Source organism: Nymphaea colorata, chromosome 1 (assembly GCF_008831285.2).
Source record: "Nymphaea colorata isolate Beijing-Zhang1983 chromosome 1, ASM883128v2, whole genome shotgun sequence".
Taxonomy (NCBI): domain Eukaryota; kingdom Viridiplantae; phylum Streptophyta; class Magnoliopsida; order Nymphaeales; family Nymphaeaceae; genus Nymphaea; species Nymphaea colorata.
Window position 1 is genome coordinate 16749838 of NC_045138.2, and position 27643 is coordinate 16777480.

The window sequence follows — 27643 nt, forward strand, 5'->3', positions numbered from 1 at the left end:
GAATGATTAGAGACACCCGCTGCTGAAGAGGCCAGCCCCGGCGCTCTGTGGTCGACCACTAGGCGAAGAAAGGGAAGAGTCTGAAAGATGGGCGATCCGTAGATAGCCTTTACGGGCATGGAGATCTGAAACTAATGCTCTCCAAAGAGGGGGAAAAAGTGAACGGTGATTATCCATGCAAAACTGAGAAGAGAGAACGGTGTGAAGTTTTGGCTAATGCTCTCCAAAGAGGGGGAAAAAATAAATGCTCATTATCCATGCAAAACTGAGAAGAGAGAGCGGTGCGAAGTTTGGCTCTTGCATTGCATCGTTTGGCAAACAGGCTGGCAGTTGAGAAGATGTAGACTGTAGAGTTGGGTTCGGTAGAACGGAGTTTTTTTTTGGGGGGCACGTGTTAAAAGGTTAAAATGGTAATTTTTAGTGATTGGACGAACCTTTCCGTCTGTCGTCGTTACCGAAGTGCCGTTTAGGTATGTTTTTGGGCGCCAATAGGTATCTAGAAATAGGGATTGGAGGCATTTTAGCGGAGGGTCGATGTTGGCCGTTAGGCTTCTCTTTTCATCATCGTCTTGAGTGACTGCGTTTATAAATTTGGATGTAAAGGCTAAGAGGCAGGCAAAAGGCAGCAAGTTTAGAAGGGCGATTTTTGTAGGTTCTTTCATTTTGCTTCATCTTTTTTTTCTGTCTTTTTTGTTCTTGTATTTGTATTTAGGAAACTTTTTGTTCTCAAATTTTGTTATGGATTCCCACGTTATCTTATCTGCTTTGTGTATCTCTCTCTATCTTCTTCGCTCTCTTGTCAAGAGTTCTTTGGTTTGATTATTTGTTTTCTTTCACTTATTTATACCTATCATATTTTTTGTTAAACTCTTTTTTACGATAAAAGTGTTTGTGACGTGTTTTTTAAGGATATGTTTTGGTTTTTGAAAATATTATTCATCAATCTACATGTCAATGTGTCTTGATTTTTATCTCATTTGAAAAAGTGTAACAAAAAATGATACACACTAATGAGGTATTTCAGATGTGTTTTGGCTACCATACGTGTAACATTTCAGAAATTTAATACAAAAGTTTATAAATGGGGGTCATTAATGAGATGATTGTTCTGGTTCCTAGCCTTTTTGGGGTTGAAGCCGAAACTGCTAGGTAGCGGGTTGGGATCCGTCGAACCAGGGATCCGAGTCAAAGAGTGGGTCAGGTTGTTACAATATGTAAGTGTCCTAAGGCTATGCCAAATATGAAGTGTAACAAGAAAATAAGATGTATGGATAGGTTATCTTAGATGGGGTGTTGTTACTATTATTTATGAGTGCCATAAAACCACCTTAAAGGTTGTTAGGCAATAGGGACATTTTGTGAGTATCTCATAAATATGCTTTAATCCCAGATTTATAGAACAATAGTTGTAGTTTAAGTGTTTTATGAATCTGATTCAAATTTTAGGATTTAGAGTAAGATTCATGAAACACTAACAAAGTGTTTTGTATACAAACGACAATTATATGTTACTGAAAGGTAATGAAAAAAAGTTTGTTTATAGCATAATCTTTTGTCAATAGACCTTTTTCTCTAAACTTTGTTGTTGATGTATCATGGTGTTCAATGATGGATGTGTGTGGATTCTTTTTGGCAAAAAATAAAGTAACCTTTGGAACTTGTATTAAAGGTAAGCTTTCTCTTATGTCTAAGTTAACATTTATTTTGTTTAAGAAACATTGATCAACAATTTCACTTGTTCAAGAACAAGGGATTTTGGGATTTGACTAACGTGATTTTGTTGCCATCATAACCTATAGTAGAATAGAATTGGAGATGTGTTTGAATTGTTTGAAAAAAATGTTACAAATGATTTTATTTCATGTTTACTCATAAGATGGTGCACACAAATTTTTTTGTTCAATTGTCTTCTTATACTTGGATGAAAAAATGATATTAAAAAATGAAAAGGAAAATAAAATGAAGGAAAAACGTGTCTCTTTTAAAACACATTTATTTTATTCTCAACCTCATTATTTTTGGATGGATTGGAAATACGTAGTTTTTTTCTTTCATTTCTATATAAAAACAATTTTGTTTAATTTTTCCTTTCTTTCTTATATGATTTGACACCAAATGCAATCTACTTTATTTTTCCCTTTATTTTCTCTCTTTTGACTTTTCTCATTTATCCAAACATAATTAGAAACAAATGTTTTGTTCCTATTCTTGGTTGTAACTAAATTATAAGAAGAAATGTTTTTAAATACGTACAAGAAGAAGAAGAAGAAAGACGAGGAGTTGGGGAACTTTTTAAGAAGGGGAGAATAAAGCAAATAACATTAATAGTTACCGTTGTTATGGATTTATATTCCATTAAGAATAATGGTTGCTTTTTCGTTTTATATTATTTCAGGGTATCATGATCGTCCGAATAAAACTTTCTTGAAATTAATCGTTGTTCATCAAGTTCTCTTGCCCAATTTGTATTACTATAAAAAAACTATGTGCACTTTACCTTGATGTATTTTGTTTGTGCAAAAGGCCATCCCAGTTGTTCACTTAGAATTCCTACATATCCTGTCAACAACTTGTGTATATCTTGGATGTGGCTCATGTATGAACTAAGATAATTGGTTGAATATATTATTTTAAATCAAGTAAAGGCAAGGGGTTAGAATATAGCATCTAGGCAATATCTTATGGGTCTTTTACAAGTTTCTGTTGTGGGAAATTGATTTTTGATAAATATTGTTTAGAGTTTCCAAGGGTTTACAGTCGATTATACTTGCTTTTTGGGAATGTTGTGAGCACTTGTGTCATGTGAGAATCAACCTGTCTTTTTCTTTTCTTTTTTTTTTTCTTTGAACCTCACCTCTAATATGATAATGGGGTACAACTATTGTCACTACTAGAAAAAAAAACTCTAAAGTCAACCATGGGTAGTGAGCCTGAACTATGGAGTTCAGTGTATTTGTGGAGTTGGGCTGATGATCAAGGTTCAGTTCATAAAAAATGACATTCTTCAATATCATGACATCTCTGCTTATATAAGTAGTAGCCCTTGTAATCTTTGCATATCTTACAAACCTGCTCTTCAAGTTCTTGTCTTGAATCTCATGTAGTAATGAATTATAAAATATGCACATAACAATGTACTCAAAGTCTCAAACACACAAAGTCCATAATATCAAGACAAACTCTAAAATGGTGTAAAATAAAGAGATTTGTTCTCCAAAATAGTTGTGGGCAGCTTGTTTGGCTGTAGATTAGAAGGCCTTTGTTTGCATAGAAATAGGTAGATTAATATCATGCGTCATGCTTATTGCACTTTCAACAAATGCTTGCTTTTAGTAATCTCATTATGGTGGGGTATGCGAACAAACAACCATTTAAAGGATCCATATTTAATGAGGATGTTGAAACTAGGGTTAGGATAAGATGAAATCAATCTAATTCATTATCCCTTAATTCCACAATATATATGGTTAGGGTAAGAAGGGCGGCAACCACTGTTACAGTATAGTCCATAAAATGTTAAAAATGACAAAGAGAGACTCTTGGCACACGACTTTAAATATACTGTAAATGTTACTGTCATGCTCTGTTTGTTACAATGAGTAGCAAACTTAATAATAGGCAATGATTTAGTTAACTGTGAACATATTATTTACTTGTTTCTCAGAAGTCACATGTGTGGAAAAAATGATCACAGATTGTACCATCTCCCTAATATAGTGGCAATCTACCTCTATATGCTTTGTCCTCTCGTGAAACACCAGATTATTGGCTATGTGAGTGATTGCTTTGTTGTCATAATACATCTTTATAAGCAAAGGGACAATCACTCTTAGGCTAATAAGTATGAATTTGATCCAAGTCATTTTTGCTGTAGTCTGAGCCATGAGCCATAATCCTGTACTTAGATTCAGCACTAGATCTGCCAACAACAGTTCGCTTCTTGTTTCTCCATGGTACTAAGTTCTCCAACAAAAACACATAAACCAAAGGTAGACTTTTTGTCTTCAACAAAATCTGCATCTATGAATGCCTCAACCTCGACGGAAGTTCTCCTCTTAAAAGTTAAGCCTTTCCCAGGTGAGAACAACTATAAAAGGTAAGATAATGTGTACTTTGAGACCTACAGGTAATTGGGGTAGGTTCCCCATTATGTTAGAACATAGAACTTATAATCTCAAAAGTCCTCCAAACCCTTTGATTAATAGAATTGGATTAAATCTAGGTTTAATGAGAATAACTATAAAAAATAGAATAATATATGCTTTGAGAAGAGGTAATTGGGGTAGGTGCCGTGTTAGAATTGGTAATATCAAAAGGCCTCCCGACTCTTTGATTAATAGACTTGATTTATACAACATGACTTTTACATAATTGATGGCTGAAACATTTTTGACAGTCCACAATCAAGCAAGTTATTCTTAGGGATGAGATAATTGGAACCAAGCTTTTCAATGAAATGGCTACTGCAATGTCTTAACCAACTATGCCAAAGATTTGACTTATCACATTTAAAGTCCCTAAGAGGACATTCAAAGAATGTTGGAGATTGGAGATTACTTTGACAAACTGGTAAAAGGTTTTGATTGATCAATCGACTGAAGCATTGTAGAAGCACTTGACGGAAGTATGTCACTAGACAAACCAAGCACTGCTGCAGCAGTGTCAATGACCATAGAAGAAATACCCTTCTTGTTTACGGCTCTTTACTGCACTGCTCATTCACACCACTTGTAGTGTCCAACTAGTATCAAACTCTACTTTGGCATTATGGAACGAAAGAGATGCTGGGTTGGTAAAGGCTTTGCAGTGAGACAAATATAATGAGGGCTTTAAATCTTTTTGAAACACATATATGTTTCTCTCATCTGAAGATCCTTGACATAAGATACAGGAGGTGTAAATTCGATTGAAACATCATTATCATCAATAAACTTGAAATAGAAACAATGTTTTCCTTAATATTAGGAAGGTGAACATTGGAGAGTTTGAAAGTGGAATTTTGCATAGGAACAAGGAAATTTTCCATATGAGCAACAAGATGTCTCTAGTGGCTATACTATTTCTGCCATAATAAGTATTAGGATTTAGCAGCTTGCTAACATCACCTGCAACATGGGATATATAGCTGTATGAGCTGCACATTTCAATTGCAACAGTTAATTTCCTTCTATTTTGTGAATGAAATAGTTTGATTGAAATCTGCATGGTTTGTTCCTGTTTCTCTTTCACATGCATCATATTCGGGGAGGAGCTCTTTCTCTCTCTCTTTAGTAAGTGGCATGTATTACTTGCATGGGTATTTGACATCATTTTAAAATATTTATATGTTCCAAATCAAGGAAGTTTCTCTTTTTTTGGTTTTTCTTTATTATTGTGATTGAATGTCTCTGTGTTCTTGCAGATATTTTCTTTTGATTTTGTAGTACTATTATAATCGATATTTCTGAAAGTCCTATTCATGTATTGACAGGACCGTTATCTCGCTCCATCAATTTTGGCTTTATGGGCTCATATCATGATCTTCCATTTGAAATTGGGCAGCTAGCAGAATCAAAGTCTTTCATGAAAGGATATCGTGGTGCATGGTTTCGTTGTCAGGTTGTTTTCATTTTAGGTCTTGCAAATTTTTATAATTGATCATTATATTGATGCCATATTGGCATGCATTAGTTGTAGTATCATGTCTCTGTGTTTCTTTGATACTAATAAAAAAATTGGTCTCTGAAAGCTGTATGTTTAGATTGGCATTAACTTTTTCTACTATTTATTTTTCCTTTTAACTTTCTTGTTCTTCAGATCAAAGAGAGTGCTGAAAGACAAGGACATGCATCATATGCTATGGAGTATTTTGATTTCCCTGATGAGAGTATGTCTGGTTCCAACTTTTGGATTTTGTAGTTTTGGGTTCATCTATATTGACTTCAGTATCAACTTGGGTCTGGTAGTGAAAATAGTTTTTGGGCTATGTAATTTATCTTCTGCAATTCCAATGGGCATAATGATTCTGTGATTATCTTTGATTGCCTTTTTCAAGTTTATGTTTGAAGTTATAATGTTATATATCTAATTGGTCTAATGTCTAGAGTGATTATGTGTGTTGGTGTTGCAGAGGTTGGTTGGATGAGACTATATCAAAAGCCTCACAAATCTAAGGGTGGTCTCCAACAAAACAAATTACAATTGATGATTCGACCATGCTTCCCTAAATCTTATCTTGAAAGCGAAGCACCAAATCTGGATAATATTTCAGAAGTGGTGGTCGTTTATAGAGACACATGGAAAGTGGGAGATCATGTTGATTGGTGGTATGAAGGTTGTTATTGGACTGCTCGAATTACTGACTTGCTTGGGAGTGACAAAGTTAAGGTGCATGTCTAGTCATAATAACTTTGTGCACGTTATTTATGGTGATCAAGCTGATTACAAGTGATTGAAGCACTTGCATGATTAAATGATCTTTTGGATTTGCCTGGCGAACCTTTTATTTGAGAATTTTACCTCGCAAGACCAAAGGTTCAGTTGCTGAACATTTATGTCCACTTTAGAATTATGCTTTCCGTACATTAATGATCTGCCTATTTCAGTCAATGTTTAATTAGACCATTTGAAAAACCTGTCATATGAATACCACAGCCTTTTTCTGCTTCAATCAAATTGAGTAACTCTTATTTCTAGGGTTGTGCACTCATGACAAGATAAAAGGGGATTCAATCCAATAGATTAAGCAAGCAGATCTGCACTGAGTAATGTTTTATTGCCGAACAGATATTTTTTTTTATGACAACCAAAGGAGAGACTGGGGCAGGAGCCAGGATGGCATCCGAGGGATGAAAATAAAGGTAAATCAACAGGATGAAACCAGAAGTAGGTGATGACCGTCATGTGAGCAGACAATAAATTAGGGCAAATGTGATGAATAGAAGAGACAACAACCAGATTGAGATTAAAGAACAAAAGTCAAGGGAGAAAGAAGATCAGAAAGAGTTACTGGAACTCCAAGGACACGCCTTTTAGATTCCAATTCAGTCCAAGGCCCATATGTGCTCTGAACAAATGTGAGAATCTCCAGAAATAATCACTGCAGAAAGACAGGGAGTAGGAACAGGATAAAGTTGACGAGCTGCATGTCACAGGCTTTCTTGGTGTGGGTAGGATGAATTATTTATATTCAAGGGAGACACACTTATGGACATCTTTACTAAATAGTAAATACCCATAAATATAGTGGGTATTTACAACCACGTATATACAATAAGAAAAACAGATTACGTCCAAATAAAGGATCCAGACCCAAATTATAAGCTGATTCTAAGTGGCTTAGCTGTATTTTTCTTTTTCTCTTGTCCATTTAACATGGTCAAGTGTGATTTTTGTTGTTGTTTTCATTTTACATGGTAGGACTCTTGGATAGCGAATTATGGTCCCTCTAAGATGGACCGTTCATAAATTGTAGCTTTCCCTCCCTCTAAGATGGACCGTTCATAAATTGTAGCTTTCCCAGATGATTGATGTTAGGTACTTGCTTGTGCAGGATTGATGTTATGGTCCATGAAAGTGTAAAGTCTTCATGAGACCATGTTCCTATTTAGTAGGCACTTGCGGTGCTTCACTTGTTTGTGTGAGTGTGGTGAGGCATGTGGTTGACGTGGTCAAGGGGGTTATTAGTGTGATATCTTTTATGATACCTGTTAATTTGCAAGCAACATTGAACATACAATCTGCAACTTCTTTGGTAAATAAAAGTGGGCTATAGATGAATTTAATAGTAGATCCTGCCTTTTTTCTCCCTTTACCTGAGGAAATTAAATTTTGCTGTTATATCGTAGTTTTTTTTACATTTATTTAATGCTATTTCATCTCTTAAGAATAAGAACAAGCTTTGACTGACATGCACAAATTGAATTTTGTCCTTGGTTGCATTTGATTTTTTTAAATAGAAGGAATCACCATTTGGTTGCAAGTTACAATTATTCTGCAGTCACTACAATTGATTAGGTCATGTATATTTTGTCCCTTCGGCAGGTTGCTTTACTTGAATCTCCACTTGGAGAAGGCGGCTCATATGAAGCACTGTGCAAGGACTTGAGGCCTTCGTTAGATTGGTCTCCTGATGATGGCTGGACAGTGCCCAAAGCCAAAGTAAGCACGATATTTGGTTGAAGCATTAAATCAATATGTTTTCCCAATATTCTTTGCATTTATTTTATTATTTTGAACATGCTTTCTAATCCTCTTTGTCTTTAGTCTGTTTTCAGTCACTCATCTTTGATTCCATTAGTTCTCTTAAATAATTATTTTTTGTGGATTCAAGATTCTTTTCACACACATGAGATCTATCTTTCACATTGTGATGCTTCTTGAAGCTAAAAAATCTAGAAGATTAGATTTTTCATTGTCCAACCATGAAAAACATTAGGAATTCCTTATATGACTTAAGAGTTTGGAGGTGATCTTGTAATGACTAAATCCGAAGCTAGCTCAAATTTGTGGTTTGGTAGATCTCAACCTTACCACAAGGACTTGCTTCATTCATGCTTCAAAGGCGATAAACTGAAATACCAGGCTTAAGTGCGCATAATGTCAGTCTTTCTCAAAATGTATGTCGCACAGATACCTGTGATCTGCCAATTACACCTGTCGGTATGTGGGTACGACTGTATTTTAAAACTTAATTTTATATTTTTCAAGTTTATATTTTTTTTATTTAAGTTTGATTTTTCCTTTATTTTTTATTTCCCTTCTACCTAGATTCTATGTTTTCTTCTCATTTTTCTTTAATTTTGAGAATTTTTGGATATATTTGCATATTCTGTCGTACCCCGTAACTAGATTTTCTAAAAGCGCCAGACCTGGACCTGCTTTGCCGTACCTATACCCATACCCATGTGTCTTAGCTCAAAATCTTCAAGATGTGGCTTTTTTCAAATTTTCCTTTCTTTTTTATTTCCCTTCTACCTAGATTCTATGTTTTCTTCTCATTTTTCTTTCATTTTGAGAATTTTTGGATATATTTGCATACTCTGTCATACCCCGTAACTAGATTTTCTAAAATCGCCAGACCTGGACCTGCTTTGCCGTACCTGTACCCATACCCATGTGTCTTAGCTCAAAATCTTCAAGATGTGGCTTTTTTCAAATTTTCCTTTCTTTTTTATTTCCCTTCTACCTAGATTCTATGTTTTCTTCTCATTTTTCTTTCATTTTGAGAATTTTTGGATATATTTGCATACTTTGTCGTACCCCGTAACTAGATTTTCTAAAATCGCCAGACCTGGACCTGCTTTGCCGTACCTGTACCCATACCCATGTGTCTTAGCTCAAAATCTTCAAGATGTGGCTTTTCTCAAGTCATTTCCAAGTAATTCTAGATTCAATAGTTGAATGCTAAAAATGCTGTATCTGAGTCTTCCTGCTTGAGATGTGACATTTAAACATTAAATCTGGAAAAATCACCTGCCTTTTAAGCTTTTTTTCTTTTTGACTCTTAAGAGTGTTATATACCGTGATGTAAATAGTGGTTTGGGTCAGACATTATATTAATTCATTATGGATGAGGTAGGTACAAGCGGATTCCCAGTCTGTGGATATATGTAATAAACCATTTAGAAACAAGTGTCTGTGCATTAAACATCAAATTTAAGAGTTGAATAGGGCTTGGCACCATTTGCAATAACACCTCTATTTAAATTTTAAACCAAATGACAGCATTGATTTGATAGATTGAAGTTTGCCCCATAAGCTGCTTTCGTTCAAAACCTGAAAAGATCCAGAACAAGGTAGTGGCATAGGTATTTTTGCAATCTATTTCCTACAAGTATAGTAGAGATAAGAATACTCTAATCTTGCATATAAATGATCAACTACGTTCTTTTCCTCTTAAAGAAAACACACATGTTGGACCTTAGGTAGGAACCTTCACAGGTTGCATGTTTGGTTGGACTTCAACTTCCTTGTGTTTGATCCAATTGTATTTGTTGTAGTCATGTTCTGACTCAAGATCAGGCTTGGAATGAAATTTTGAAAACCAATTCCAGGTCTAAGTACCTTAAGGTTCAAGTTTCTACATGTAGAATAGAGTAATCAGGTTGACTTTCTATCAGTCTTTGTAGTTGGATTCAAAACTAATATGGATGCAATTAGTAGTTGATCTTATTTGTTTACTATAGCCCCCTAATTAATAATGAGTCAGTCGGATATTGGATGAACCTGATCCAGTTGGCAGCCCCAACCCTAAGCATGCTTTGATACCATTTGTAACACCCATTCCAATACCATCTTTTGTACCTGGTTTGGTGAACTCAAACCTATGTCTGCAGCTTCTTTTGATTGAGCATCAAAGGTTAACCTACATGTAAGACAGCAGTTAGATTCATATATGTATGCCTATGGATATCATTCAGTACAGGGTATTTTCAAGTCATTGTCACATATATGTTATGAACAAATCCCTGTTAAGAATGCGCTCCTTTGCCTGTTGGGATCTAAATTCAAAACTGAAGATTGTTTCTTATCATATATGAACACTTGTCTTCAAGAGACGCGAGCATCCAGTCTGGCAGATCCCAACATTTGTAGCTTGCTTAAGTTTGGCTCCCAAAAGGAGTACAAACCAGAACCTAAGGCAGTTTATGTGTGGAAATTCATGGAGACCACTAGATCTTGCAGATGTGGAATTATTTCTGTTGTTCTCATGCACAAGTTATTACTGATTAACTCTTCTTGAGACTTCATGCTCTTGCAGACCTTAAGTCTAGGAATTGGATATGCCTCTGTCTTGGATTTGAGGAGAACCATCCTAAAATGTTTTGGTGGGTCTGACCAGTGATATGGCTTGCTTTCATTTAACACCCAGAAGGACTTGAAATTAGAATGGAAGATAACTGTTAGGTTTTAAGTACATGAGGATATCATCTATTGGGAATTTGCTAGATATGTGAAATTACTGCTAAGTCGTCTTCATATACAAAATGTTACACTTACATCCTCGGTCCTTTTTGAATATGCTTTCAATTACATATAGTGGCAGTAACTTTTACATATTTGATGTATCGTTTGAACTTTGAATTATTGACATAGTAATGATCTTTCGAATTTTGTATGTGGAACAAGTAAACTATTATCTCTGAAACTCGTCTATGAGACTAGGCAAGTTAGATGTCTTAGGAAATACTTGCACAATCTGCTCCATTCATTCATTATCCATGGAGCAACTTCTCTGGAAAGTTGTCTCTAAAAACTAAAAAGCATATATAGCCCATTTTCAATAAAATGCTTCTCGGTTGTAATAATAACAAGAATGGTAAATACTAATATTAGCCTGAAATTTTTTTTTTATTTGTGTTCTCTTCATTCGATGCTTTCAGCTTGGTTAATTTCTTTCTGAACTCATTTGTTGCCATTGTTGACTTTGGCCATCGTTTACTCTTGAATAGAACATCTCCACTTGCTTCCCATGATCATGCGAAAACCTTCCTTTCTCTTTTGTGTAAGAATCTTCACAAAGTACTCGTCTCTCCGTATGCAAAACAGATATGTTGAGAAGAGAGGATGAAAGAAGACGATGGAGGAAAGGGAGCAGCCGGCTTAACACAGCCCTGCGTTCCTTAATCTTTAATAAAAGAATAACCCTAATAGGTTACAACAGATTTGTACATAAAAGGATAAAAAATTACAAGAGAGCCACCGCCTAGTAACTTTAGGCGTGTGGATATAAGGAGAATGGATCGGGTCTGAACAGACCCGATCCCCATACGCTAACAGCTCCCCTCAAGTTGTGCATGAGATTTGATCATGCACAACTTGTTCTTCAAATCCCAAAAATGCTGCCCTGTGAGACCTTTGGTAAAAAGATCAGCTATCTGTTCATTGGTAGATATATAAGTAGGCAAGATCTCGGCTTCTTCAACCTTCTGTCGAATGAAATGTTGATCAATCTCTATATGTTTGGTGCGATTATGCAAAATGGGATTGAAAGCAATTTTTATCGCACTTTGATTGTCACATAGTAATGATGACCGAACAATAGGAAGACTGAGCTCCCCAAGTAAATGACGTAACCATGACGCTTCAGCCGTCCCTGCAGCCATTGCTCTATATTCTGCCTCAGTGCTAGATCGTGCAACAGCACGCTGCTTCTTACTGCTCCAACAAATGAGATTAGAATCAAGAAAGAGACAGAAACCTGAAACTGATCGTCGGTCATCGGGATCGCCTGCCCAGTCGGCATCAGTATATGTATATATGCTATGTCCAAGAGAAACATTGGAACATTTGGTGTAGACTAGTCCATCTCCAAGAGTAGCTTTGAGATACCGTAGGATCCGCTTAGCAGCATCCATATGTCCTTCAGTGGGTGCATGCATGAACTGAGAAATCTGATTTACAGCATATACTATGTCTGGGCGAGTAAAGGTAAGGTATTGTAACATACCAACAATGCTGCGATAGAATGTGGGATTGAAATATGCAGCAGTTCCATCAGATGCAGTCAATTTAGTATTCAGAACACTGGGGGTAGTGATGGGTTTGCAATTAGTCATACCTGCCCTATCCAAAACATCAAGGGTATACTTGTGCTGTGTAAGAGTCAAACTATCATTTGTCCTGTCAAGTTCAACACCCAAAAAATATCGTAATTCTCCTAGATCCTTCATCTTGAACTCTTGCTTCAACATACCTTTAACATAAGATATATGTGAAGAAGAATTCCCAGTTATAACAATATCATCAACATAGATAAGTAACCAGGTGGTAGCTTCTCCAGTGCGATAGATAAACAAAGAGTGATCGAGAGAGCTTCGGAGAAAACCAATTTGTTGTATGTGATGAGAAAAACGATCAAACCATGACCTAGAAGCTTGCTTCAACCCATATAGAGACTTGTGTAATTTGCAAACCCATTTTTGAGAATCATGAGTAGTGTAGCCAGGAGGTTGCTCCATGTATACCTCTTCCTTAAGAATTCCATGAAGAAAAGCATTTTTGACATCTAACTGATAGAGAGGCCATCCATACGAGACTGCAAGAGAAATAATGACACGGATTGTTCCCATCTTGATGACTGGACTGAATGTTTCATCATAATCTTCCCCATATTGCTGAGTGAAACCGCGCGCCACAAGTCGTGCTTTATACCGATCAATGCTACCATCTGGTTTATATTTCAGTTTATAAACCCATTTGGATCCCACAACATTCTTATCAACTGGACGAGGGACAATCTGCCAAGTCTGACATTCATGCAAGGCTGCCATTTCCTCATTCATTGCTTCAACCCAACATTTTTCCTTACTCGCATTGTGATAAGATGTTGGTTCCACCCTTTTGCTGACTTCTGTCATAAACAGCTGAAAATCCAAAGAAAAACTGTTATAGCTCACCCATCTATCAATAGGATGTCGCACGCGTTGTGATTGGCGTGGAACTGCAGTAGGAACTGATCGCCTAGAATACACCAGGCCTGAGAACCGATTAAGCATAGGTGGCTCACTGGGCTGAGAAGATGAAGGCACGCTGTCCAAGGAAGTAGTGCTGCTCAAGGAACTACTTACAGATGTCTCGGGCTCATTAACAACTTTCTCATTGTGCTCAGTCAACATTGCTGCCCCTTGTCTTAAGATTTCAGCATGAAGCCAAGTATCATAAACTTCATTTTTGTCCTTGAGTGTCACAAAAGTAGCCTTGGGATCCTGTAACCTGTTCTCATCAAATACAACATGCCGTGAAATATGTACACGCCCAGTTTTAGGATTGTAACACCTATAACCCTTGTAATTTTCTGCATACCCTATAAATCTACATAAAACAGCACGATCTTGAAATTTGTTTCGCAAGGAAACATCAACATGCACATAGCACACACATCCAAAAACACGCAACTCCTCATAACGTGGCTGCTCTTGGTGTAAAAGAAAAAATGGTGATTTTCCATCAAGCAAAGCCAATGGCAATCGATTTATAACATGTACAGCCGTATGGAAAGCCTCGGTCCACAATGTCATAGGTAAGTCTGTTTCATGCATCATGCTAAGTGCACTTTCAACAATATGCCTATGTTTCCTTTCAGCAATTCCGTTTTGCTGAGGTGTATGCGGACATGAAATTTGTCTAGTGATCCCATTATCTAGTAAGTACTCAGTAAATTCATTAGAAATAAATTCACCACCACCATCACATTGAAAATGCACAATATTACTGGAATATTTATTTTGAACTAAGGCATGAAATTGAGTGAATAGGCGAAAAACTTCTGATTTGTGTTTCATGAAATGGATCCAAGTATATCGGGAATATGAGTCAACAAAAATGACATAGTATCTACTCCCAGAAGAAGAAGGAACTGGAGCAGGCCCCCAAACATCAGAATATATGGTGTCAAAAACCTTTGGAGCTCTTTTATTTATTAATTGAAAAGGAAGGGCATGGCTCTTACAGATATGACAACTCGAGCACATGCTGGACTCACTGACAGAACTCAGACTGGACTTATCTAAGAGCCCGTCTGCAACAAGACTTCGAACAAAAGATTGACTACAATGAGCTAACCGACCATGCCAAATGGATGGTTTATTATACTCTGTGACATTGACTTCACTATGACTTGGAAAACATGAATCGGAAGGGTGAGATTTTGACATCTGTGGAGCTCCTTCAAGGACATACATATCTCCTTTGCGAGTGCCCTCAGCGAATGTCTTCTTGGTTCGAGCATCCTTGACATAAACAGAAGAGGGTGTGAATTCAACAGAGGATTGAGTATCATCAATAAGCTTGGACACTGAAATAATATTTTTCTTGACACTTGGAACAACAAGAACATTCTTTAATGGAATCGAAGAAGAGCCCATAGAAATTTGTACATTTCCAATGTGTGATATTGTGTGATGGGAACCATCTCCCGTGACAACTGAGCCTTTATCTAAATAAGGGAGAGCACTAGAGAGATTACCTGCGTCACCAGTAACATGGGCTGCTGCTCCAGAGTCCACATACCATTCTCCTTGCTCGTTTTGTTTCAAATGAAGCTTAGACAGGGCTGTCATGAGGAGTTGTTGTACGTCTGCTGAAACATTAGATCCAGATGATGATGAAGCTGACCCTGCTGCTGCCTTGTTCTCACGTCTAATCTGATTATTTTTGTTCTGCGGGTTGTGCCAACATTCTGACTTTACATGCCCCCTCTTGTTGCAATAGAAACAAGTCGGAACCCTTCTAGATGTGGCAGATGTAGTATTCATGCCCTGTGGTGTTGGGAGAATCCCTCTTCCCATTCCTGCCTGAGGAATCCATGTACGAGTGCGATTCCCTTGCAATGCATGTGTCCCTGTGATCAGTACATTGTGACTGTTGGAAGGAATCAAATTCTGTCGCTGAACACGACTAGCTTCGTGTTGGAATAACTTAGCCTTGAGATCTTCGAAAGATGGAAGAATAGGTAGGACTTCCAAGGCTGTGCAAAAAAATATCAAAATCTGTTCCCAGTCCACTCAAGGCTTGTTGCACTTTGTCCTTGTCGCTGACGGGATGTCCAATGGCAGCAAGTTGATCACTTACACTTTTAATTTCATTCAAATACTCCAAAACAGTACGTGTCCCACGCTTGATGTCCTGAAATTGCCTTCTTAACTGCAGAAAACGTGCTTCGGATACTTGAGAATACGTGGTGGCAAGGGTAGACCACAACTCTAGGGCTGTTAAATCATCATCAATACCTCCTAATACTTCCTCTGACAAAGTAGAAGTAATATAGGCAACAAGAGACTGGTCGTGAGCCAGCCAAGCTTCATACTCAGGATTATTTTCAGTAATGGTTTCATATTCAAATTTGATTTCACTCATAGCCGCAGCCCCAGCAGCTTGATCTCCCACTACGGTTTTCTTCACTTCACGATCAATATACATAGGAGGTGCTGGAGTGGTCCCATCGATATGCCCGTAGAGTCTATGACTTTTGATAAAAGGGACTATTTGACGTTTCCAAGTCAAATAGTTACTATGATTCAGCTTTTGTGAAATAAGTTGGGAGAGAAAACTGGAAGATAGAAGAGAGGGGGTCGGCTGATCCATAATTGATTTAGGGCAACGACAAAAATTAGGGCAAAACGATGAGAAGATTAGGGCACAACGATTAGGGCAAATCAATTAGGGCAAATCACGCAAGATTTAGGGCAGAAACTGAAAAGAGGGATGATCACGGCAGAAAAGAAAGAATTTAGGGCAGATTAGGGGCTAATCACATCAAACTGAAATCACTCACCGGAGGACGATGCAACCTGGCTCTGATACCATGTAAGAATCTTCACAAAGTACTCGTCTCTCCGTATGCAAAACAGATATGTTGAGAAGAGAGGATGAAAGAAGACGATGGAGGAAAGGGAGCAGCCGGCTTAACACAGCCCTGCGTTCCTTAATCTTTAATAAAAGAATAACCCTAATAGGTTACAACAGATTTGTACATAAAAGGATAAAAAATTACAAGAGAGCCACCGCCTAGTAACTTTAGGCGTGTGGATATAAGGAGAATGGATCGGGTCTGAACAGACCCGATCCCCATACGCTAACATTTTGAACTTTCAGTCATATAGCAGTCACTTCGTATATCTTGTCTTCTCCATTTACATGTTGCATGTGTGGTTGAATTTTCTTTCTTTTATCTGTTGAATGAACAAGTGCATATCTCTCTCTCTCTCTCTCTCTCCTTCTTTCTTTCATATCAAATGGGTGGTTTTGTGTTGGGGGATGAGGTAAAAAATTTGCTTTATTATATGTGTGTAATTTCTCCAATTTGTACAGGAAGAAAATGAAGCCACTTCTCCCTGTGCTCGCTTGGTTATACCATTTAAGAAAGATAGCAAGGATGCTTCTAACAACATGCTTCAAATTCAAGGTAAAGAGAGTATTGTTGTGATTTTTGTTGTGGATTGGTCATTTACTTACAAGTAGCCATCTTCCAAGGACCTCAACAGAGTCAATTATGTGAAAATTGAAAGCCAACGTTTTGTTAAGACTGATTTTTGGAAATGACTCTAGAAATGGCTTAAAAAAGCTATGTATTGTTGGAAACCCTCGTCTGACTGCATCCTATACACACACGTGTGTGCACACAAAGAGAGAGAGAGACAACTCATTAGGTCACCAACTATGTCACATGGGTACGCTAGATTTGCTTTGGGCACGTACATTAGTATGTGGGTTCATCCACGTGGCTATGTGCCATGCCAATTGGTATGTATTGTTGGAAACTCTCGTCTGTCTACATCCTATACACACACGTGTGTGCACACAAAGAGAGAGAGAGAGACAACTTATTAGGTCACCAACTATGTCACATGGGTACGCTAGATTTGCTTTGGGTGCATCAGTATGTGGGTTCATCCACGTGGCTATGTGCCATGCCAATTGGGTGCAGCTTAGATGGGGTTTGGGTTAGACCCAATCTAAACCGTAAAATGTAAGTTTCTTAAACTTTAAGAAAAGAAAAATCTTTGCCCACCATCTATTCGGAGAACTGAAAGAAACGAAAGCAAGAGAGAGAGAGAGAAGTGAAACTTCCCCTATTTGCGTTGGCGCTTATACTAATACCCATGTGACAGGTCACCAATGAAAATTGGCACTGGCCAGCGTATGCTTCCTACAAGTCCTGACCTATGGCACAATGAGAGAGAGAGAGAGGAACCTTGAAATGGGTGTAAGATTTTGAGATATTACGCCAAACCACTGGATGGAATCCTTTGTAGATGCGAGAGAAGAAGAGGAATTGACTGCACGTGCAATAGAGAGAGAGAAAAGAGAAGAGGGCAGCAACTGTGGCCCTTCCTCCTTGTCATTAATATAACCTAATGTATGTTACAAGTAAATATAGAAAACAAGTATTTACAAGTATGCCACCGCCCATTATGTTTGGGTGTATGGGCAAGATGGATCGGGTCTAGGCAGACCTGATCCAATTCGTACAATCTTAACAGCCCCCCTCAAGTTGTGGATGAGGTTTGATCATGCACAACTTGTTCTTCAATTCCTATAAATGGTGCCCTGTGAGTCCCTTGGTAAAAAGATTAGTTACTTGTTAAGACGTGACTATATAAGTAGGAACAATCTCAGTTTCCTCGACCTTTTGACGAATGAAGTGTTGATCAATCTCTATATGTTTAGTGCGATTATGTAGAACAGGATTGAAAGCAATCTTGACCGCACTTTGGTTGTCACAGAATAAAGATGACTGAGCAATGAGAAGGGAAAGTTCCCCAAGCAGATGACGTAACCATGAGGCTTCAACTGTGCCTACAACCATTGCCCTATATTCTGCCTCAGTGCTGGATCTGGCAACTGCACGCTGTTTCCTGTTATTCCAACAAATAAGATTGGAATCAAGGAAGAGACAATAACCTGAAATTGATCGTCTATCGTTTGGATGACCTGCCCAATCTGCATCAGTGTAGGTGGAAATGTTATGTCCATTCAAAATAATTGACTGTCTTGTGTAAACGAGTCCATCCCCAAGAGTAGCCTTAAGGTAACGAAAAATGTGTTTGGTAGCATCTATATGCCCTTCTGTGGGTGCATGCATAAACTGAGATACTTGATTCATTGCATACACTATGTCTGGACGTGTAAAGGTGAGATATTGTAGCATGCCAGCTATACTCTGATAGAAACTAGGATTTGAGTATGCATCGCTCCCATCAGAGGCATTCAATTTTGTGTTGAGAACACTATGAGTATTTATGGGCTTGCAATTTGTTATACCTGCTCTATCCATAATATCAAGAGTATATTTATGCTGCGTAAGAGTTAATGTGTCACCGTTTCTATCAAGCTCAACACCTAAGAATACCGTAGTTCGCCGAGATCCTTCATCTTGAATTCTTGTTTCAATACCTCCTTAACATGAGATATATGACATGGGGGTTGTTCCATGTATACCTCTTCAATTAGAAAGCCATGAAAGAAAACATTTTTAACATCCTACTGATATAAAGTCCATTCATGTGAGATTGCAAGAGAGATGATAACACGGATCGTTCTCATCTTGATGATTGGACTCAAAGTTTCATCGTAATCTTCTCCATACTGTTGAGTGAAGCCTCTAGTCACAAGACGAGCCCTATATCTGTCAATGCTGCCATCGGGTTTGTACTTGAGTTTGGAAACCCATTTTGAGCCCGTTACATTCTTACCATTTGGACGAGGAACAATCTCCCAAGCTTGACATTCATTCAAGGCAGCCATTTCTTCGTTCATGGCCTCCACCCAATATTTGCTTTTGCATGCATGCTCATAGCATTTTGGCTTCACCTTTTTGCTCAATTCTGTCATTAAAAGTTGAAAAATCCAAAGAGAAATTATCATAACTTACCCATCTATCAATAGGGTGTCGCACACATTCCGATCTACGTGGACAAGCAATGACAGTTTCTGGAGTAGTTGTTGGAACTGATCGTCGAGTATACACTACTCCTGAAAATCGAGTAGGTGAAGACATGTTGTTGGTCTGAGTAGATGAAGGTGTGCTGTCCAACTGAGTATCTGTGGCTATCTCAAACTCATCAATAATTCTGTCACTTTGTGCATGGAATGTATCAGCCCCTTGGCCTAATATTTCAGCATTCAGCCATGAATCATATACATCATGTCTTACATTAAGTGTTTCCTGTGGCTCCTTTAAATCCTTCAACATGAGCTCATCAAAAACAACATGTCGTGAAATATACACGTTCCCAGTCTTTGGATTGTAACATCTATAGCCCTTATAATTTTTTGCATAACCCATAAATTTGCACATAACAACTCGATCTTGAAACTTATTTCTCAAGGAAACATCAACATGTACATAAGACACACCAAAAAACACGTAGTTCATTATAATTTGGTTGTTCTTGGTGTAAAATAAAGAAAGGGGATTTTCCTTCAAGTAGAGATAATGACAGTCGATTAATGACATGAACAGCAGTATGAAAAGCTTCAGTCGACAAATTCATGGGCAGATTTGTGTCATGCATCATACTTAGTGCACTTTCAACTATGTGTCTATGCTTTCTTTCAGCAATGTCATTCTGTTGTGGTGTATGTGGACAGAAAATTTGTCTAGTGATCCCATGATTTAGTAAAATACTCAGTAAAATCATTTGAAATAAACTCACCACCACCATCACATTGGAAATGCACGATATTGTAAGAGTATTTGTTTTGGACCAAGACATGGAATTGAGTGAACAAGCAGAAAACCTCTTATTTTCTTTTCATGAAATGAATCCAAGTGTAACAAGAATAAGAATCAATAAAAACAACATAATATCTATTCTCGGAAGAAGAAGAAATAGGAGCAGACCCCCAAACAACAGAATATATGGAATCAAATAATTTTGAAGGTCGCTTATTTATTGATTGAAAAGGGAGACCATGGCTCTTACAAATATGACAGCTTGAGCACATGCTAGACTCATTTACTGGACTTAGACTAGGCTTTTGCAACAAGACTTTGAATGAAAGACCGACTACAATGTGCTAAATGACCATGCCAAATGAATGGCTTATCATACTTTGCTTTGACTTCACTATGACTGGAAAAAGATGAATATGAAAGACAAGACTTGGACACCTTTGGAGCTTCTTCAATGACGTACATGTCTCCTTTACGAACATCCTCAACGAATGTCTTCTGGGTTCGAGCATCCTTATAAACAGAAGCAGGAGTAAACTCAACAGAGGAATGAGTATCATCAATAAGCTTTGACACAGAAATGATATTTTTCTTGACGTTTGGAACAACATAAACATTCTTTAAAGGTATGGAGGAATAAGCCATGGATATGTGTGTATTTTCAATATGTGATATTTTGTGATGGGAACCATCTCCTGTGACAACTGAGCCTTTAGCTAAATAAGGGAGAGCACTAGAAAGCTTACCTGCGTCACCGGTCACATGGGCTGTAGCACCAAAATCCACATACCATTCCTTCTTCATTTTGCTTAATATTGACTTTAGACAAGGTTGTCATTAAAATCTATTGCACATCAGTAGGAATGATTGATGTTGCAATCGTGTTCGATACAACTGACCATGCTGCCTTATTGTCATGCCTGACTTGTTTTCCTTTGTTTTGAGGGTTATGCCAACATTCTGACTTCACATGACCTCTCTTATTGCAATAAAAGCAAGTAGGTATCCTTCTTGGTATATTTGCCTGAGCATTTGTATTTGGCGTTGGAAGAATACTTCTCCCCATGTCTGCTTGTGAGTTCCAAACCCTAGGATGGCTTCCTTGCAAAGCATAGGTCCCAATGACTAACACATTGTGACTGCCAGAATATATGACTTGCTTCATGTTGAATCAATTTTGCTTTCAGGTCTTCAAAAGAGGGAAGAACATGTAATACCTCTAAAGCAGTGCAGAAAACATTAAAATATGACCCCAAACCACTCAAAGCCTATTTTTGATTTCATGTATGTATTCCAAAACTAAACGTGTTCCTCGCTTGATATCCTGAAATTGCCTTTTGAGTTGTAGAAATCTTGCTTCTGATACTTGAGAATAAGTGGTAGTGAGTACATTCCACAACTCCAATACTGAAAGATCATCATCAACGCCCACCAGAATTTGTTCTGACAATGTGGAGGTGATATATGCAACAAGGGATTGATCATGTGCCATCCACGTTTCATATTCAGGATTAATTTCAGCAACGGTTTCTTGAATTTTCCCTGCAACATTCTTCACCTCTTGCATGATCCAATCGGGTGGCGCAGGTGTGGTGCCATTGAGATGCCCATATAGACAGTGACTCTTGATGAAAGGGACTATTTGACGTTTTCAAGTCAAATCGTTGGTGTGATTCAGCTTTTGGGAGATGAATTGAGAGAGAAAATTGGATGACAATATGGAAGAATTGCGGTTGTGATGGTCCATGGTTGATTTTGAGGCTAAACGTATAAGGATGAAGGTTTACGGTAGGTACGAGGGTAGACGATAGCAACCAGAAAAACATGGAATTTTAGATTAGGGCAGACGTCAAAAACAAGGGCAGAGATCACGGATTTGAGGGTTAGGTCAAAGATTTTAGGGTTAGGGTAGAAAAACAGTAATTAGGGTAGGGCAGAGATCAAGGATTTTAGGGTTAGGGCAGAAAAACAGAAATTAGGGCAGAGATTTTAGGGTTAGGGCAGAAAACAGAAATTAGGGCAGAGAATGAGACTTCTTACCGGACAATCTCAGTGGCAACAACCTTGCTCTGATACCATGTAAGATTTTGAGATATTACGCCAAACCACTGGATGGAATCCTTCGTAGACGCGAGAGAAGAAGAGGAGGTGACTGCACGTGCAATAGAGAGAGAGAAAAGAAAAGAGGGCAGCAACCGTGGCCCTTCCTCCTTGTCATTAATATAACCTAATGTATGTTACAAGTAAATGCAGAAACAACAAGTATTTACAAGTATGCCACCACCCATTATGTTTGGGTGTATGGGCAAGAAGGATCGGGTCTAGGCAGACCTGATCCAATTCGTACAATCTTAACAATGGGAGGAAGAGGAACCTCGATTGCCATGGCGGTCTTGGAATGAGAGAGATCAGGGTTTGAGAGCCTTGAAGGTTCTCAAAATCCAGATTTAAGACCTTTGGATCTGAGATCCAAGCCCAGGGTTATCAAACATGGCAGAAGAGTGAGGTCATGACATAATGAGGAGTTCGTTAGGGTACTTTTAGACTAAGTCACCATGGTGTGGCAAAAATGGACCCGCACCCGCGTCGACGCGATGTGGGTGCGGGTGCGATCGAGATTCGCACCCAAACCGCACCTGCTCAAGTGGTCGCACCCAAACCGCACTGGTAAGGATACAGGGCAGTAGGGAGAGAGAGAGTGTGGGGGAAAGGGCGGTAGGGAGAGGAGAGGGAGTGCGGGAGAGAGAGAGTGTGGGGGAAAGGGCGGTAGGGAGAGGAGAGGGAGTGCGGGAGAGAGAGAGCGTGGGGGAAAGGGCAGTAGGGAGAGGAGAGGGAGTGCGGGAGAGAGAGAGTGTGGGGGAAAGGGCGGTAGGGAGAGGAAAGGGAGTGCGGGAGAGAGGGCATGAGAGCTTGCCTGCGGGAGTGAAAGAGTGGATAGAAATGGGAAACAGACAGAGAGTTCAAGACAGGAAGAGGGATGACTCGAAAGCTCGGGACAGAGGGAGAGGGACGACACGCTTTGGGGGAACAAGGAGAGCAAGGGTGAGGGGGACTGAAGGCGAGACAAAGAGAAGGCGAGCGAGGAGCGTGGGAGGAAGAGAGTGCAGACAGAGAAGGCTCGGGCGAGACAGGGTGAGAAGGAAGGGGGAAACAAATGGGAGAGAAAAAAAAACCCTAGTTAGCCTAATCGCCGCTGCACTGCCACTGCCGCTGCTGCTCCTTCCTCCACCTTTCTTCTTCTCTGCATCGAATGCTCACCTGCATAATGAAAGGGCAACGAAAAGGGAGACAAAGAGGAAGAGGAATGAGAGGGCAACGAAAAGGGAAAAGGGAGACAAAGAGGAAGAGGAATGAGAGGCCAACGAAAAGGGAAAAGGGAGACAAAGAGGAAGAGGAATGAGAGGCCAACGAAAAGGGAAAAGGGAGACAAAGAGGAAGAGGAGAAGGGGAACCCATGTCGGGTCCTGGCCCCCTATCGGATATTACTTGTCCTTGCCCGATCCGGATCAGATATTGAGTCAAATATAAACTCCCTTGGATCAAATGTTACTTATTAAAGCAGATATCTAAGATTGGATATTTGTCTGAATCTCAAATGATATTAATATATATTAAATATAATGTTTATAATTTTTGTCATGTATATTTATATATATTATAATAATAAATTAATAATAATAATAAATACCGTCGCCGCACCGCCGCACCTAAATCTTTTGAGATGTGCCGCACCAGCACTCGCACCCGCACCTCGCACCTAGGTGACATAGCTTTTAGATTGTCATCGGAAATCCAATAGTGTAAGGTCATTTTTTTTCACTCTAAGTTTTAATCACTTATTTGATTTGGCATAAGTTTCCTTCAGGCCAGATTGCTAAGGGTTTGTTTAAGTTGATGCTTTTTGACTTTTATGTTTAGTTTATGGAAAAATTTGTTATTTATTCGATAGATCACTATGAACATTGTCTACGGTTGGTGTGATGATTTTTTCTTTTGGTTGCAGGTGTTGACGGGCTAGAGGAAGATGAAAAAAAGAAACAGCCTTGCACGATGAACATGACTGTTTCTTTGAGCCCTTCAGCTAAAATTGGGCCCCTCCATCAAATGCTCCAGGATAATCTTCGGAAGGTGGAGCCATTAGAGCAAGCAAGCTACACTAAAGAAAATGTTGAAGAAAAACTTCTAGGAAAAGAAGGTGCACAAGCGAGATTCAAGGATGGTAAAATTGGTCATGATGTGGCTATCCCAACAGCTGGCCAGAAGATGGAGATAATTGACCATGATAAATTAATTCTACCAAAGAAACGAGTGAGAAATGGTATTTCAGAAATACCACAAGATCATACAACTAGTAAATCTAGTGTCATTGTTGGTCATCCTATTTTTCATGAAGAAAGAAGAGAAGCCAATGATGTTCCAGAAAAGGGTTCCTGTACAAAAGACAATTCTGATTTTAAAGATCTCTCAAGTAGATCTACAATATGGAGGACAGAAGAACTCAATCTTACAATATATCCTGACACTGTGGAGTCATCTATGTTGGCTTTAGAGGAGCTCATCAACAAAATAAAATGGGTAAACCAAGTTTTGCAGTTTGGGGTGGAGAAAGCAAGCTCAAAGAAAGCATCTTGGCAATTTTTGGATAGCATTGATCTTTCTTGCTGGAATGATGCTTCCAGTAGGCAAGTACTTATATAAGGCTTTATGAGTGGACCATTTATTTCATGATAGGTTACTTAATGCTATATGCTGGGATCATTACTTTCTTAGCCTTCTGTATAGTGTTTGTCCATGCATATTGTGCTTTTGTGATACGCTCCACACCTTACTTTACAGTTTACACTTAGTTATGTATTCCTTTTTTGGTACATAAAATTGTTAGTGCATTTTTTGTATTGCTAGCTGCTTACAAAAATTTTAAATTTTTAATGTTATTATTGTGTTTGACTTTTTTTATCAAATAAAACAAAGAAACTATTATTTTCCTTCAGAAAATGCTTGATTTGGACGGATTGCTTCGGTCTAATATTTTGCCATAAGGACATTCAGACTTGTAGAAATTGGTTTAGCTTGAAATTGTTTGAGTGCTTTGATTTCAAGCATTTCTTCATGTAGCCGTGGGCTTTGGAAAGATGAGTATATGTCTTTATGCATCTGTATTCTTTGGTCTAGTGTTTATTTCTTTTTCTAGCTTTGTATTTGTGTTTTTTTATTTTCCGTAATTTGTATAGCTTTCTTTAGCTCTTAGGATGTTCGAACAGCTAGATTCCTAGCTGTTGGTAGCTATAGCAGTGATGGGCTGCTCCTTGTGTGTGTGAGTGTATATAGATACAGGAAAGCTGAACCCTAACTCCATATTTACATGGAAATTAGGGGACACCAAATCTGATGGCTCAGATTGATTCTCTCTTTGCCTCTCTTCCTCCCTGACTGCTGGCGGCCCCATTGCCTCCACCTCCACCCACGATAGCTGAAGGGGAAGTCTCCACCTATCGTGGGTGGAGGGAAGAGGGGAGCAGCGGCGAGCTTCCCCTGCTGGCGGGTTCACGGGGGCTCTGCCGGGTCGGCGACGTAACGGGGAGAGATGCTGGACCTCCCCCTTCCTTCTGGCGGAGATCCGGCAGCCACCGATGGGGAGAAGAGCAAGATTTAAAAGAAAAAATTAAAATAAGGACCATGCATCTTTGTCTACATGGACGGTCCTGTTTTGATGTAAGATTTGAAATGGGCTTTGGAGTCACCATTCAGTCAATATACATATATATATGGAAACATGGGATTGCCGTCCCTTGTTTCATTTACTTCTTTTTGGAATATTTTTAAAACATTATTATTATTATCAGTAAAAGTTGATTTTTCATCTCTTGGCAGTGCTCTTTTGCACATTGAGTGCGGAGCAGCTCTTATGAGCTTCGTGATTCTCCTACCTTAATCTCTTTGCAGGTTTCTTAGCTCTTTTTGAACATATAGTTAATTTCATAGCCACAAAAAATGTGTGTTGCTTTTCTGAAAAAAACAGTGCCAAAAACGTGTTTTACACGTTTTTTTAGTTTTTTTTCAGTTTTTTAACGTCGAACAGTTTTTTTTTTCTATTTTTTATTTGTTGCAAATCTACTTATCATTTGATGTTTGTGTTATTAGTTTCTCACTTATTTTATGTTTCCCTCATTTTTAGTTTTTTAAAATTTTAAAAAATTTACCATATTTTCCTGTTTTTTTCAAGTTCGTCGTATTATATCCGAAAAAAACCTCCCCGTTTAAAACTCCGAGACGTTATTTGCGCCTGGAAGGTCCCTCTTCAATGTCATTAGTCAAGCGCATCAATAGCGACATAATACATGTCTGATTGCTGGTTGATAAGAAATGTGCTGCTTATTGCTTTTTAGTGATCTTTATAATTACCATATCTGACTATGGTTTCTTTCTGGCTTTCTAGGCCACTTGGAAGGTGATATTTTGGATCTCTCTAATCTGGCTTCAAACAAGTTGAGATCATGTCTTTTGGAGGACAGGCGTCAAACAACTGGGATCATGTCCTGGAATGTTTGTTCTCATCTACTTGATTGGTTAGCTGATTCAAGCGAGAGAATGCAAGCTTGTCATGCTCTTCTGTGATTTTGTTTGGTCTGTATTATGTTAGCTCAGTTTTAAAAGGTGAGCCCTTTGTTCAAGCTTTATGTTTATGTTAATAGCCTGTCAATATGTTGATATTTCCAATTTTGGTAAGAAAAGTTGGCAGATCTTTTCATGCTTCGAAGGGCATGTATACAGGTTTGCTGTCACATGCCTAATAGGACAAGTCACATCATGTTCTTTCGTTTTTGTCATTAATAATGCGCAGGAAAAAGTGGACGGGTAGATTGGAATATCCTTGACAGCAATCCAAGGAATGGGCATATTTGGCTCAGAGATTATGGACACTTTTGAAGACGTTGGGCTGATGGAAGGCTAGGAAAGGGGGCTGAATCATTTCAGCTGGGTTCCTCATTATTGGAATATAGTTTCCTAGTTTTTGTTTTGGCTCAGAGATATTATGGACACTCTTGAAGACGTTGGGCTGATGGAAGCTGGGAAAGGGGGCTGAATCATTTCAGCTGGGATCCCCATGATTGTTATATAGTTTCCTAGTTTTTTGTTTTCTGTATTAGGGATGGTCTGTGGATGGTCCTAGCATGCTTCCGTTCCTAAAAATAGTGAAGTTCTTTCCTGCTGTTGCCCAACGGTCACGTTGTATATAGTAAATGGTGTATCCTCTAGGTTTCCGACAATGTAAAGTTTACGGAATAGTTTAACCTCTTTGGTTTCCAGAAGGGAAAACTTGCTCGAGATGTTGACAAACTCACAAGTTGGACCGGAGACCTGCACTTCATATTGATTAGTTCATTTTTTCTAATGGTTCCTGAGTGACCAAATGTCTTGAGCTCTTGTATGTTCTTATATAGTTGAGGTCGTGCTAAAGCTCAGTCTGTTAGAAAGCTTGTCGGT

At 38.5% G+C, this 27643-nt stretch overlaps 1 protein-coding gene across 4 annotated transcripts; it reads left to right on the plus strand.

Annotated features, from left to right (window-relative positions):
* Positions 1-27551, plus strand: LOC116267553 (uncharacterized). Of its 4 annotated transcripts, none has more exons than XM_050079776.1 (9): positions 1-165; positions 5471-5598; positions 5797-5866; positions 6110-6366; positions 8023-8139; positions 16792-16885; positions 24162-24840; positions 26595-26812; positions 27000-27551. In XM_050079776.1, exons 1-8 carry the CDS (start codon positions 135-137, stop codon positions 26608-26610), a joined length of 1392 nt encoding a protein of 463 aa, XP_049935733.1. In that variant the 5' UTR covers positions 1-134; the 3' UTR covers positions 26611-26812; positions 27000-27551. The 4 variants fall into 4 exon arrangements, with proteins under 4 accessions (XP_049935733.1, XP_049935738.1, XP_049935737.1 ...); XM_050079781.1 differs by lacking the exon at positions 1-165 and adding an exon at positions 175-340; XM_050079780.1 differs by lacking the exon at positions 1-165 and adding an exon at positions 347-652.
* The last annotated feature ends 92 nt before the right edge of the window (positions 27552-27643 follow it).